This window comes from Rhinopithecus bieti, unplaced genomic scaffold (assembly GCF_001698545.2).
Source record: "Rhinopithecus bieti isolate Rb0 unplaced genomic scaffold, ASM169854v2 scaffold_3043, whole genome shotgun sequence".
NCBI classification, from domain to species: Eukaryota; Metazoa; Chordata; class Mammalia; order Primates; family Cercopithecidae; genus Rhinopithecus; species Rhinopithecus bieti.
In genome coordinates this window covers 3,346,666-3,362,287 of record NW_016804580.1, presented here as the reverse complement: position 1 = coordinate 3,362,287, position 15,622 = coordinate 3,346,666, and the positions used below count along the sequence as shown (strand labels likewise).

The 15,622-nt window shown below is 36.3% G+C and overlaps 1 protein-coding gene across 2 annotated transcripts in view; it reads right to left on the bottom strand.

Moving 5' to 3' along the window:
- The window catches only part of MALRD1 (MAM and LDL receptor class A domain containing 1), a 715,118-nt gene that overhangs the window by 642,900 nt on the left and 56,596 nt on the right, over positions 1 to 15,622 (bottom strand). For both annotated transcript variants that reach the window (XM_017869225.1, XM_017869224.1), the window contains exon 5: positions 13,784 to 13,880. In XM_017869225.1, coding sequence (XP_017724714.1) covers positions 13,784 to 13,880 — 97 coding nt within the window. The remainder of the gene's footprint in view (positions 1 to 13,783; positions 13,881 to 15,622) is intronic.

Genomic DNA, 15,622 nt, shown 5'->3' with positions numbered 1-15,622 from the left:
TGAGACAGAGTCTCACTCTGTTGCCCAGGCTGGCTGGAGTGCAGTGGCACAATCTTGGCTCACTACAACCTCCATCTCCCAGGTTCAAGCAATTCTCCTGCCTCAGCCTCCCAAGTAGCTGGGATTACAGGTGCATGCCACCACACCTGGCTAATTTTTGTATTTTAAATAGAGAAAGGTTTCATCATGTTGGCCAGGTTGAGGCTGGTCTCGAACTCCTGACCTCAGGTGATCTGCCCACCTCGGCCTCCCAAAGTGCTGGGATTACAGGCGTGAGCCACCACGCCCAACTCTCTTTCTCTTATTCTTACATTGTACCACAATCTGGCTGTAGAATATTATTTTAGGGGTTTTCAAATCCTCCATCAATGATACATGATTAGTGGAATGAAGCTTTGCCAACCCTTTCAAGGTGTCTATGCCACTGAAGCCACATGTCTAGGGCCTGCCATCCTTCAAATATTATCTTGTACAAACCGATTAAATGAAACTGTCCAGACTGTCTGAGGGTAGAAAATGAAGTCCAAGTCTCAAGGCCATTGAGGTAAAAGTTATAACTGACATCCAGTTTTTACTCCAGAGGTTTTAGACAATTTGTCAATTTTCCTTAATTAGTAATGGATTTCAAGGAACAGTTACTGTCTCTTAAAAGAAAACTGGAAGCAACTAAAATAAAAAAAGGTCCTTAGTTATTTAACTGGATAATACATATGCATCATTCAGATTCTAATAAAGGGATGATTGATACATTTGAGGGATTTGCATATGAGACTTAGGCAAAGTCCTAAAAAACCAATCTAAAAATATTCACAGAATATTCACAATATTCTGATTATGAGCCACTGCATGAAATCATTATACAAAATTATAATCAGCTGTTTCTTTAGGAATCAGTGTTATTCAAGAATCAGTGATTGAACACGCTCTTATTTAATCACAATAGCAAGTCTTGATTTTTTTTTCTTACTAGCTACTTTGGTAAAATCTAAAGTGATCCTCTTTTCAATAAATGTACAATAAATTTTCACATCTTGGAAGGGGCAGAGGTTAGAATGGTATTCTTTGAAAATCTGAAAATAGTCTCAACAATTTCTTTCATATTAAAAAATTAGTTTTATTGTCTAACTTGCAAAGTGTTCAGACACTGCAAAAATACCTAATACTAAGCAGTTTTATAAATAAAATAGCTTATATGTACTTTTTTGTTTTTTCTTTTGTTTGAGACGGAGTCTCACCCTGTCACCCAGGCTGGAGTGCAGTGCCGTGGTCTCTGCTCACTGCAACTTCTGCCTCCTGGGTTCAAGCGATTCTCCTGTCTTAGCCTCCCCAGTAGCTGGGATTACAGGCATGCACAACCACACCTGGCTAATTTTTATATTTTTAGTAGATACAGGGTTTCACCATGTTGGCCAGGCTGGTCTCGAACTCCTGACCTTATGATATATTTTTTTATAGTAAAGAGAAATATATATGGTAAAATAATAGTTTCATTTTCATGAATGACAGTATAATAAATAAGCTATATATTATAAACTTCCTCATCATCAGAATTTTCAACTTTAAAACTGGTCATTTCATTTTCAAATTATTTATAAATTTACATATGGTAAAGTTCCTATTTCCCAGTATTCAGCTCTATGAGTTGTTTTTTCTTTAAAAAAAAATAAAAAGCAGCTTTAATTTTAACTTTGGGATACATGTGCAGGTTTGTTATATAGGAAATTCATGTCATGGGGGTCTGTTATACAGATTATTTGGTCACCCAGAATATAGACCTCATCTTGGGTGTCTCTAGACACCCCCTCTCCAAGAAGAGGGAGCACATGGGAAAGTCCCAGTGTGCGTCAGTCAGGAGGCAGAGGAAGAGGAGTGAAATGCGGGCCAGAAACTTTCTTCTGGTTTCTAGGAGAAGCAAGGGAGGCAGGGTTAGTAGGCCTAGGACTGGTTAGTTTTAATGATGTCAGCAGGCCCTAGAACACAGAAGCTGTTTCTAGTTGTCTGGAACTTGGTTATTATGGGCCAAATCACGCCTCCCAAAATTCCGATGTTGAAGTGCTAACCCAAAGTACTTCTGAAAGAGACTGTATTTGGAAATATGTCCTTTATAGAGCTAACTAAGGTAAAATGAGGTAACCAGGTGGCCCTAATCCAATTTGGCTGGTGTATTTATAACTAGAGTGTAGGTCATAATCAGGTATAGAATGACCATGTGAAGACACAGGGAGAAGACAGCCATCTATAAGCCAAGAATAAAGGACACAACACTCAATCAATCCTGCTGACATTTAGAACTCAGATGTCTGGCCTCAAGAATCAAGAGAAAATAAATTTCTGTTGTTTGAGTAACACAGTCTGAGGTACTTTTTTACGGCAGCCATAATAGACTAATATACTAGCCCTGGGGTGTGTAGGGCAGGTGCGTAGTGGCCCGGGTATGTGAAAGCCCAACAATAGAGAAAGTGGATGCGGATGGGGGCTCTGGATTTGTTTATTTGTATTTGAAAAGCACACTGGTTAAGTGAAAAGGGTTAGCTGTTTACTATCTCTAGGAATAATCTTAGCCTGTGAGACCCCTCCAGGTTCACCAAGACCCCAGATTTCACTGCGTCAGAATACAGGAAAAAAAAAATAACAGTTAATACAACCACTTCCTAGTGTCATTAAAAAAAAATAGAAAAAAATTTGAAAGGTATATTGGTTTGAAGAAAGAAGAAAAGAAGTCTTTTTTAGGAAACCTAAATATCTTTTTCTTTTCTTTCCAGGACAGAGTCTTGTTTTGTCACCCAGGCTGGAGTGCAGTGGTACCATCTCAGCACACTACAACCTCCGCCTCCTCGGTTCAAGTGATTCTCCTGCCTCAGCCTCCAGTGTAGCTGGGATTACATGTGTGCGCCACCATGTCCAGCTAATTTTTGTAGTTTTAGTAGAGATGGGGTTTCATCATGTTGGCCAGGCTGGTCTCGAATTCCTGACCTCAAGTGATCCGCCCACCTCAGCCTCCTAAACAATCATTTCAATAAACCAAAAAGATTTATCAAAAGACAGCTATGCTAGAACTTAACTCCACTTATTTTCTTAAAGTCCACTCATTTCTAAATACAATATTTCTGTTATAATGTGGCAAAAGCACCTGTATGTCTATTAAAATATGGGAAATGGTTGGCCCAGATTAATTCTCCTTCAATAAAGCCTCCTTATGTAGTTTGAGGACCTAGCTTCATTTTTCATACTAAAACAAAAACCTAGAAATAATATAATATTCTCAGCACACATGTAAGTACTGTTAAAAACATCTTCCCCTGATATTTCATTTAAATCTGTTTTTTTATGGAATGGAGCACACGTATCTCACAAGGAAGAAGAAATCATCCAAAATCTCAAATATTTGGCATTTGAATAACTGCACATGTTCTCTGTTCGATCATTTGGTCAATCTCTATTCATGAAGTGCTTGTTCTGTTCTAGGGTTCCACAAGTGAATTAGACAGGATAGGAACTATGCCTCAAGGCACTTAGAATTTAGTCTAGGAGATAAATCAATAAACGTGTGTGTGTGTGGCGGGTTGGGGGGGGGGGGGCAGTGGCAGTGTGGAGGGATAGTCTATAAGGGAAAATTCCCTGCACAAGAAAACTCAGCTCACAAGAAACTTATGCTCAGAAACCTGAGCATAGAAAAAAAGAAGAAGAAAAGGAAAAAAGAAAAGGAAGGAACAAAGAAGGCAGAAGGGAGAAGAAGGAAGAAAAAGGAAAGGAGAGGAAGAGGGAAAGGGAGGTAAAGGAAGGAGGGAGGGGAAATGTAGGAGGACGACACAGGGGAGAAAAATGGGGAGAAAAGAGGGAAGAGAAGGTTGAGGATAGGGAGAGGTGAAGGAGAGGAAAAATGAGAAGAAGAAGAAAAAGAAAAGTCATGAAATGAGGCTTTCAGGCAGAGGAAAAGAGGTTTGCATAACACCCAAGAATTAGAGGACCCTGTGTTGCTGAACTCGCAAGTAATTTGTTTTGACCAGAACATGGGATTCTTAGGGGAATTGTGAAGGAGGACATTGGACTACTGAAAAAGAGCAGTATCATGAGAAGCTAATATCATGATAAAATATTTGAATTCTGTCCTGGAGGCAATAAGACTTACTGATGGATTTATGAGAAGTAGAGACCTGGTCATGGGTGTCTGTTATAAAGTATAATCTGTTGGAAGTAGACTGTTGAGTAGAATACATTAAAATACATAAAAAAGTATCCCACAGAAAAAAGAAAATGTGGGCTGGAACAAAGTCAGGGTTAGATAAATAATAGTAATAAATAAGAGGAGAAAATTTAAGAAATAAGGTAGGACATTCTCTCAATAATATTTTTTAGCCAAATTGATATAAGGGTGAAAAAAAGAGAAGAATATGTAAAAATGACTCTTAGCTTTTTGAGTGAGACAAAATAAATGCTAATGACTAAAACAGGGAATGAATGAGAGGGAACAGATTTTGAAAAAAAAATTGGAATTTACTTCTAAACATGTTGATTTTCAGTTTCTGTAGCAAATATGTTTGCTTATTCCACTCATAAATCTGTTCTCCTTGCTTACCTCTATTCCAAAAGCTAAAAGCTAAATATTCAGTTTTGTTAGCCGGCCTAGCAATTAAAGTTATCCAGATAAAATAGTCAAGCCAATGATGTGGCCAAAAACATTGCCCCTTCTTATTTATGCCTTCTTCCTGCCCAAAATTTGAGATGTACAGGCCTTTAACCATCACCTTATAGCCATAAAGTGACAAGCATAAGGTAATAAGGCAAATACAAAAAAATAAATTCCTTGATCCTTGACTCTAACAGTATTGGGACTGATGAACCTTTGCCATAATTATCTCCTCCATTTCCTTAAGTAATTTAAGTAAACTTGCCTGTTTTCTTGCATCCAAATGGAAGAAGCTCTATACCTACCCTCCATAGGAATAGGATTTTCTGATGATGATGTCCAGAAGATGCTGGATTGCATGTCCGATGCTCCCTCCACCCCTGCCGCAACCACCACCACCAGGATTGCACGAGACTAAAACTACTCATTCTAGTTAGCTGGGACTCTGCCCCAAGTTCAATCACCAGCATGATACCAGACCTGTTCCCAAATGCTAGTCCTGTTCTTAAGCCTGGGCTCCAGTGGCTTCATAAATAAAAAATATATATATCCTGAGAATCTTATTTAAAATTCAGGCTCCACTCACAGTGATTCCCATCTATCACTGGAGTGAAGCCCAGAATCAATCACTCCCTGATGTGATTCTGATGATTAACTAGGTTTAGTCTGTTACAACAGTGCCTGAACTTGGCTAGAGAGTCCCACTTGGCAATTTAATGCTACTTAATTTTACAATCTCTCACATTTCTGCCATTTACAAAGTGCAGCCCCAGTCAAGTGCCAATCTCATCCCATAATGCTTTATGTTTTTCCTCTATTATTAATCTTCATGCTGCTATGTTTTCCTCCCAAAAATGTAAATATGCCCTCAATCCTTATTTTATTTGAAAACAAAAACAGAAACAAGTCTCTGTGTCCTCATCTTCAAAGAACATACCAGGTGACCTCATCTGAATCCTGGCTTTCTCCATAAGAAAACCACTTCGTTTGCAGCTTTTTCCCCAGGAGATGACATCGTTTGCAATGCCCCATAAATGGCAAAGCCTAAAAATAGGGTTGCAGTTCATCTAAATCCCCAATGTTGCTTCAACACAAGTGTTTATCTTTGAATGTGTACAAACATCTTGGTTCAAGATATTCAGCTTATTGCCCTCTGTCATACATGTAGGTCTACTTCCCATATTCATTGATGACTTCAGTCTTACATTTCAAAGTCCTCCTCTCCAGTCCCAAAGCCTGTCATGTTATGTAAATTTCATATTCATGTGAAAGGCTCAGGTAATAAATGAGCCTTAAAATTTATTGATGCCTCATCTTTAGTAAATTTCATTTCCATACCACCTCAAATACATTATGGTTATAATAATGTCTAGAACAATTATCTTAGAAATTGTCGATACTCATGTTTTTCTATTGGATCACAATTTTCCTTTGAATATTCATCTTTCTGAAGTCTCACTTGTACTATGACAGCTTTTATACTTCTGCAGTGATTTTATAGTACTTCGCAATTTAATGCCACTTAATTTTTAGCACTTACTTAAATACTTGCTGTAAATACTTACTACAAATCTGACATTTGTCTTCTGAATATATATGATGGCCCATCTACTTGGTCTTTGTCCCAGTATATAGATAATGGGTACTTAAGGAAATGGCTTTAGTTCCCAGGGCCAACGATAGAGAGACATTTATATCTAACATGATAGCAGAATCTTATTACAGGCCATCTCAACTCCCAAGCACCACCCAAGCATGTGTGTTTGTAAATTTGTAATGCAAATACAGTTTCAATGGCAGCAACCTATTCCTAACTTCCCTACAGTAGGAAAGTCCAGCCAATAGGTGATTTCCTTGCCTTTTTCTCCTTTGAACATGATTAGCCAGACTAGCCAATGAATAACACTAGTATACTAGTCAGGGATCATTTTGTTTGACAGACCCTGACCTCTGCAGAAACTATAAAATTGAGATATATAAAGACATTGCTGAAGGGATCAGGGTCAAGAACCAGATGTCTCATTAAAACTAAGCTGGCTTTGCTCTGGACCCAGGAATGCCATGCAAAGTGACAGAAGAGGGAGACTTAGAGAAGATTTTAAATAATAAATCTGTCAGCAGTAGAGGCTGCAATGCCTTCAGTTAACCATATATTCTCTATTGATACATTGTATCCCTTTTGATAAGTCCAATAAATGTTATTTTCTAACAGTAAAAAGACACTGAGGATGATACTTTAATTATTTACTTCTAGGTATGAGGCAGGGGGGTTATAATCTGTTCCCTTAAAGTTCTCTATTTCAATTTATCTACTTTTAAATGTAGCATATAGTGATTTCTCACCTGATAAACACTGACCACTAAAAACATGAAAGCAAACAGGAACTTTACATGTTCAGTGTTAGAAGCGACTGTCACCAGCTTCTATAAAACCCAGGCTTGGTCCACATGGCAAGAAACATCTATCTGTAAGCTTTTATACTAACAGAAGAGATGTTAAAAACCCAAGCACAGACAGGAATAATGTAAGCAAGACAACTGACTAGAGATGCCTAATGTATTTTCCCTCCACTAAAAAGGACTAAAACAATGAATAAACAAGCACATTTTGACTACAGTAGTTGAGGGAAAGCACCAGAGTGTTGCAGGGGAATAGCAGTGACCCTCTAGAGCATGGAGACTCAGAATAGATTCCTAGAAAATGGAAGAAAATACCCTATTTTTACTGCCCTGTCTCCCCAGTTGGGAGTAGCTTGAAATCAGAAGTAATTATCCTTGCAAACAAAAGGTAAGCAGGGGCCGGGCGCAGTGGCTCACATCTGTAATCCCAGCACTTTGGGAGGCCGAGGCGAGCAGATCACGAGGTCAGCAGAGCGAGACCATCATAGCTAACAGGGTGAAACCCCATTTCTACTAAAAATACAAAAAGCCAGGCTTGTTGGGTGGGCCCTGTAGTCCCAGTTACTCGGGAGGCTGAGGCAGGAGAATGGCGTGAACCTGGGAGGTAGTTTGCTGTGAGCCGAGATTGTGCCACTGCACTCCAGCCTGGGTGACAGAGCGAGACTCTGTCGAAGGAAGGAAGGGAGGGAGGGAGGGAAAGCAGGAGTCCCCCAGCATCCCCCATCAAAGATCAGTTGCCACAGTTTTTGATGCTATAGAACTCTGTGGTCATCACAGGCCCTAAGCCCAGTCTAAGATCACTGCCAGAAGTTGACATGGTTATGCTACTCCAAAGAAGGAGCCCACACTGTGCCTTCTTTCCCATGATCTACACTGCTGCTATAAAGTGCTATCTTGAGGCTGGAGCCATGGCTAGAGTGCATCTTTCTCTGGGGTCCAGTAGCCACTGCATCTCCCCATCCATGAGGATCTGATGGCACTACACTGTGCTCACACATGGTAGTGCACCATTCTCCATCCAAGAAGCTATAGCTCTCTACTTCTGTGAATAAACTGCCAGCAGACACTCCAACCTTCCAGTTCAAGTGGATGCAGCACACCATCCCAGCTATTTGAAGCCTATACCTAGTGGTACTGCTGCAACCCCAGTGGCCAAGCTTATGAGATGTCTTGCCCCTCCAAATTATAGGCAATCTTGCCAACTAGGGAGGTCATGACTGACCGGAGATACAGCAGTCCCAATGTATCCTTGTATGTGAAACAGTCTGGCACCATGAACATCAGCAAAGAAGCCACATCCAAGCTGTAGTCAACATCAGCAAAGAAGCCACATCCAAAGTGGAGCAGCCCTGAAAAATCCTCAATACACAAAACAGCCCAGCATTTCTGTCCCCGACAGGGAGGTAACACTTGACCCAGTAACAGAGCAGCTCTCACATACACTTGGCATTCAGAACAGCCCAGCATCCCCACCTCCAGTGGGGAGGCTTGTTCAAGGAGCTGCACAAACTCCCACAACCTAACCAATGAGACACCTTCAGGTATTACTGATGTTGACTACAGCTGAAGAAATTGCCCAGAGACTACCTTACTGTGTCCACCTGGAACCAAAATCAGTGTACCCTACCTAACCAATACTCTAAAGCACATGTGCAATCAAGGTACCCTACCTAACCAATATTCTAAAACACAGGTGAAAATATTTCCCCCTGAAAGCCATTCTATAAAATTGGAAGGAGCAATTATTCCACCAGTTGCACAGATATCAACATAGGGAAATAAGAAATACAGAAAAGCAAAGAAACATGATACCACCAAAGAAACACAGTAACTCTCCAGTACCTGACCCCAACCAAAATGGAAATTTATAAATTGCCCAAAAAGGAATTCAAAATAATAATCTTAAGGTAACTCGGTGCGATAAAAGAGAATACAGACAGTTCAACAAAATTAGAAAAATAATTCATGGGTTCAATAATTAATTCAACAAAGAGATATCATTTATAAGACAGAAATCTTGTAGCAAGGGATATCAACTAATGAAACAAAAAATACAATTGAGGATGTCAATAACAGCCTAGTAGAACAAGGATATTCTGAATCCTTGAACTTGAAGACAAGTCTTTTGAAATAGCTTAGGAGGGAAAAAAAGAAAGAGGAGAGAATGAAAAACAGCAAGCAAAGTCAATGTGACCTATGGGAAATCATTAAGCAGACAAAGTTTTGCATTATACAATTTCCAGATGGAAAAAAGATGAAGAAATGCACAGTAATCTTATTAAAATAATAGTTTAAAAACCTCCCAAGCCTTGGGAGAAATATGAACGTCCATATACAGAAAGCCCAAAGTCTCCATTAGATTCAACATAGAGATGTCCTCTTTAAGACACATTATAATCATATTACCAAAAGTCAAAGACAAATAGATAATTCTAAAAGTAGCAAGAGTAGAGCATCAAATCATATCTATAGGAATTCATTAGACTATGAACAGATTTCTCAGCAGAAACCATGCAGGCCAGGACAGAATGGAACGATATATTCAAAGTTCTAAAAGAAAAAGAAACTGTTAGCCAAGAACATACTAACTGTAAAGCTATTCTTCGGAAATTAAGGAGAAAAAAGTATTTTACAGACAAGCAAAAGCTGAGGGAATTAATCACCACTATACTGGTCTTACAAAAAATGCTTAAGGGAGTGTTTTAACTGGAAATAAAAGGATATTCATTATTACTATGAAATCCTATGAAAATATAAAACTTACTTGTAGAGGTAAATTTATAATTGAATTCAGAATACTTAATTATTGTAATGGTGTTATATAATCTTTCAAATCTCTAGGATGATGAGTAAAAGTCAAAATCATCAATGATAACCACAGCCACAATATGTTGTTAGAGAATATGTAATATAAAAAGATGCAAATTAAGGTAACATAATTACAAATTGTGGGAGGAAAGCAAAATTCTAGAATATTTGCATGCAACCAAGCTTAAGTTGTTATCAGTTTAAAATAGTGTTCTGTAAGATTTTTTTAATGTAAGCCCCATGGTAACCAGAGAGAAAAAATTACAGCAGATAAACAAATGAGAAATAGAAAAGAATCAAAGCTTATCACTACACAAAAGCACCAAGCCACAAAGATAAACAAGAGAAGAAAGAAACAAATTTCTACAAAATAACCAGAAAATAATGAATAAAAGGAAAGGAGTAGGGCCTTATCTGTCAATAACAACATTAAATGTAAATGGATTAAATTCTCAAAATATGTAGAGTGGATAAGTGGATTAAAAAACAAGACAAAATTCTATGTTGCCTACAAGAGACTCACATCACCTGTAAGAATACCCATAGACTGAGAAAGTAAAGGAATGGAAGAAAAATATTCCATGCAAATAGAAATCAAAAGAGACCAGCAGTAGCTATAACTATATCATATAAAATAGACTTTAATTTGAAAACTGAAAAAATCGACAATGATGGTCATAATATAATGATAAAAGGATCTATTTAGAAAAAGGATAAAACACTTGAAAATATACATTCACCCAAAACTAGACCTCCCAATATATATAGCAAATATTATTAGACGTACAGAAATAGATAGACTGCAATACAATAATAGTAAAAGATTTTAATCCCTTACTTTCAGTAATGGACGGATCATTCAGACAGAAAATGAACAAAGAAACATTATATTCAAACTTAACTCTAGATCAAATAAACCTAAAATATATTTGCAGAACATTCTACTCAATAATTACAAAATATACATTTTCCCATTAGCACATGGAATTTTCTCCGGGATATGTCATATGTTAGGCCACAAAACAAGTCTCAACAATTCTGTAAAAATCAAAATCATATGAATTATCTTTTCCAGCCACAATGGAATAAAACTAGCATTCAACAACGAAATGAACTTTGGAAGTTATACAAATACACGAAAATTAATCATACCTTTGAAGAACAAAATAAGCCAATGATAAAATTAAAAAGAACAGTTAAATATTCCTTGAGACAAATATAGACATACAACCTACCAAAACTATGGGATACAGCAAAAGCAATTCTAAGAGAGAAGTTTATCTTAATAAATGCCTACATCAAAATATTAGATGTTATACTTCAAGGAATTAGAAAACACAGGAAGAAACCAAACCCAAAATTAGTAGAAGGAAATAAATAATAAAAATCAGAGCAGACTTAAATGAAATAGAGACTAAACAAAACAATACCAAAGACAACAAAGCAAAAAGTTGTTTTTTTGAAAAGATAAACAAAATTGACACACAATAGCCGGACTAAGGATAAAAAGATAGAAGATTCAAATAAAATGAGAGATGAACAAGGAGATATTATGACTACTTGCACAGAAATGCAAAAGATCATAAAAAGCCATCATGAACAACCATATGCTGAAAAACCTAGAAGAAATACATAAATTTCTGGACACATAAAACCTACTAAAATTGAAGAAACAGAAAATCTGAACAGATTGAATTAGTAATAAAATGTCCCCCACCAAAGAACAACCCAGACCTGATGGCTTCACTAATCAATTCTAGCAAACTTTTAATAAATAACTAATAACATCTCACTGATATGTTAGAGCTAAAAGAGTTGATCTCACAGAACTAGAGAACAGAATGATAGATACTAGAGGCTGTGAAGGGTGAGTGGGTGGAAAGGGAATGTAAATGGAGGCTGAATACATTCTATGCATGTAACAAACTCACATGCACCCCATAAACATGTAAAATATTTCATTCATAAAATAAATAAATAAATAAATAATACCTATCATTTTAAAAAACGAGATTACATCAAACTAAAAAGTTTATGCACAACAAAGAAAACAACTGAGTGAAGAGACAACCTACAGGATCGGAGGCAATGTTTGCAAACTGTGCATCTAATATGGGGTCAATACCCAGAATACACAAGAAACTCAAAACAACTCATTTTCAAGAAAACAAATAATCAAATTTGAAAATGGACAGAAAACCTCAATAGATATTTCTCAGAAAAAGACAGAAAAATGACCAATGAATATAATATGAAAAAAAATCTCAGCATCATTAATCATCAGGGAAATGCAAATTAAAATCACAATGATATATCATCTCATACTTCTCAGAATGGCTATTATCAAAAAGTCAAAGTTAACAAATGCTGGTGCGGATGTGGATAAATGGGAATACTTATATACTGTCGGTAGAAATGTAAATTAGTACAACCATATAGAACAGTATGGAGGTTCCTCAAAAAGTTGAAAATAGAACTACCAAATGATTCATCAATCCCACTTCTGAGTATTTATCCAAAGAAAATGAAATCAAAGAGATATGATTTCAATCTCGATCAAAGAGATTTTTGCATTCCCATGTTTACTGCAGAACTATTCACGATAGCCAAAATAGGGAATCAACCTAAGTGTCCATCAATGGATGAATGGATAAAGAAAATACAAGCAATATAATTCTTTTTTATTTAACTATAAAAAGAATAAAAGCCTACCATTTGTGACAATATGGATGAATCTGGAAGACACTAAATGAAATAACCAGACACAGGAAAACAAATACTATATCTTACTCATTTGCAAAACTTTCAAAAATCTATCTTATAGAAGTACAGGTAGAATAGTGGTTACCAGAGGCTGAGGAAAATAGCATGGATGGTGTGTGTGTACAAACTGGTCAATGGGTATTAAATTACAGATAGATCAGAGTTAAATAAATTCCGGTTTTCTATTACACAGTATAGTTAACAATATTATATTATTTCAAAATAACTAGAAGAGAGAATTTCAAATGTTCTTATTACAAAGAAAAAATAAATTTTTGAGATAACAAATAATTACCCTGATTTAATCATCACACAATGTATACATGTATTTAACATCACATAATATCCAATAAATATGTACAATTATGTGTCAATTGAAAATAAAATAAAACTTTTTAAAAACCAATATCAAGATCCTATGGTCTTTCTTAAGTAGATGAAGACATCTCTTCTTGTCTTGAAATATTATTTACCACAACAACTATATCTCTGTACTAAATTGAACTCAGAAGCCTTATCTACAAAATAGCTATCTTTATTCTGTAACAACATGCCGCAATATACCAAAATTCTTAAAAGAAAAAAACCCTGAAATATATATGACTGATTCTTTTTGATAATTAGATTAAGCTTGATATTTTATGCTATTTTAATTATAATTTTAATATTGAATTGTTTTGGAATAATACAAATGGAGAATAGAGTATTATTCAGTTAATATAATCAAAGGAACAATAGAAATAAAAGTTTACATCTGATATATGTGGTTTATTGATGTGTCAAAATAGAAAATAGATTATAACTAATATCTCTATTTTGTATCTTTCAGCAGAATAATCAAACCAATTGTCCGAGAAGACAATTTCAAGTCTGTGGAGGCTAGTTTTCTCCCAGTCTCCTAGAAGGAACAGAGTTACCTTGTTAAGATTTAACTTTAGCCACTGTAAACATTGCTACAAGATTTCAAGTCTAAGACTAAATTATCCCATTCAGTTCTTTACAGCATCAGTCAGTGAAATCCTAGTATAGATCCAGTCACTGTTATACAATGTACTAGAACAAGGAAAAATAGCCCACATGAAAACACAGACAAAAATAAACAGGAGATTAAAGTCATTACAATCTTTAAATTGCACTGAAATCTTTATACACAATAAAGGTCAAAATGAGAGAAAAAGTTCTTACCATTGGCAGGCAAGCAGCCTGAACTGCAAGATATATCATCAATAGCAATGACTTCATCCTGTTCATACGTTGAAGTCATTTGACCTTGAAAAACAACCTGCACAAGAAAAACAAAACAAAACGAAAACATAAAGCGAGGAACATCACTGTCTCACAGTGTTATAAAAGAGAGCCTGCAACAGGAAACATGTCACTCTCTAGAAGCACTTGGGTGACCATGCCAATTCCAGGTGCAAAGAAATCAAAGCAAACACTCTGAAAAACAAAGAAATGTAGGGCCATCACTGTATCTCAAATGTCTGGCATAGGATAGGTAACATGTTAGTGAAATGCAGCAATACTCACCTGGATTTTTCCCTACAACCATCTCCTATGTTCAGTTCCCGTGTCTTCATACTGTTTCACATTTACCAGTTTTTGGATCCATGCTCCATCTTGAGATCCAGTTCTTGGCATTTTGCAATTGTGTCCCATCTTCCCCTTTGGTTCTCTAAATCTTATCCACTCTTGCCTTAGATGTCATCCTCATGCTATCCTATTGCACATTTTCTGCCATTATCTAAACATTGACTGAAAATGATTGTTCTGTGACTTATTGTTAAAATGACTGAACGTGGCCTGTCACAGTGCCTCACGCCTGTAATCCTGGCACTTTGGGAGGATGAGGCGGGTGAATCACTAGATGTCAGGAATTCTAGACCAACCTGGCAAACATGGTGAAACCCCGTATCTACCAAAAAAACAACAAATTAGCTGGGAGTGGTGGCGGGCGCCTGTAATCCCAGCTACTCAGGAGGCTAAGACAGAGAACTGCTCAAACCAGGGAGGCGGAGGTTGAATCGCTTGAACCCGGGAGGCAGAGGTTGCAGTGAGTGGAGATCGCACCACTACACTGCAGCCTGGGTGACAGAGCAAGACTCTGTCTCAAAAAAGAGAAAAGAAATGACTGAATGTGACATTATGATGTGGAGCCCACCCAAGACACCACTAAGAAAAGATACTCTGGTATGATTGATCTGAGAAACTTAAAAAGAAGCCACTCTCCGATTTTCTAATTACCCAAATCCATAGAAAATTGGCATGTTGATGGCAGACATTATCCCATCCTTATTAATGAATATCACTAAAGTTAGAGGCTTTGTTCATGGATGTGATAAAAACATGTGCATTATTCAGTCTTGTTTACAACATAAACATTGTATTTCTCAAGAAGTCGGCCCAGATTTTTAGGTTTACAATTGATCTAGATGCAGCAAAACATAACAGATCATTTTTCTATGGTAAATTATTTCATCCCTGTACAATATGCTGTACCAATACATTTCCTTTCAAACCATATGCTATCTACCTCTATTACAAATCCACTGAGAAACATCCACGACCTATAGAAAAATCTGTCAATAGCCCTAAGAAAGTCATATTCTCTTTATACAAAAATAAGTGTAACTACTTAGAAAATAGAACCATGTTGCAAAGGACTGGCAAAGATTATTGTGTAGAGATAGTTTTATACAAAAGTGGTATAACATAGTGATTAAAAGTATGACTAGAATCTGAATCCAACATACAGCTAGGATCTGAAACCAAGTAGTTTGATTCAAAATACATTTTTTCAAAAAAATAGATTTTATCTCATATATGTAGTTATATAATATACATTATATAATTATATCATATATAATATATGCTATGTCATATCATATATGTTATATATGTTATATTATAACATATATAGATTAATATATATTATATAGATAGATACAAATATTTTGAATCAAACTACTTGGAGATATACAACATATAATATTGTATATTAATAGTATATATTAATAAATTGTT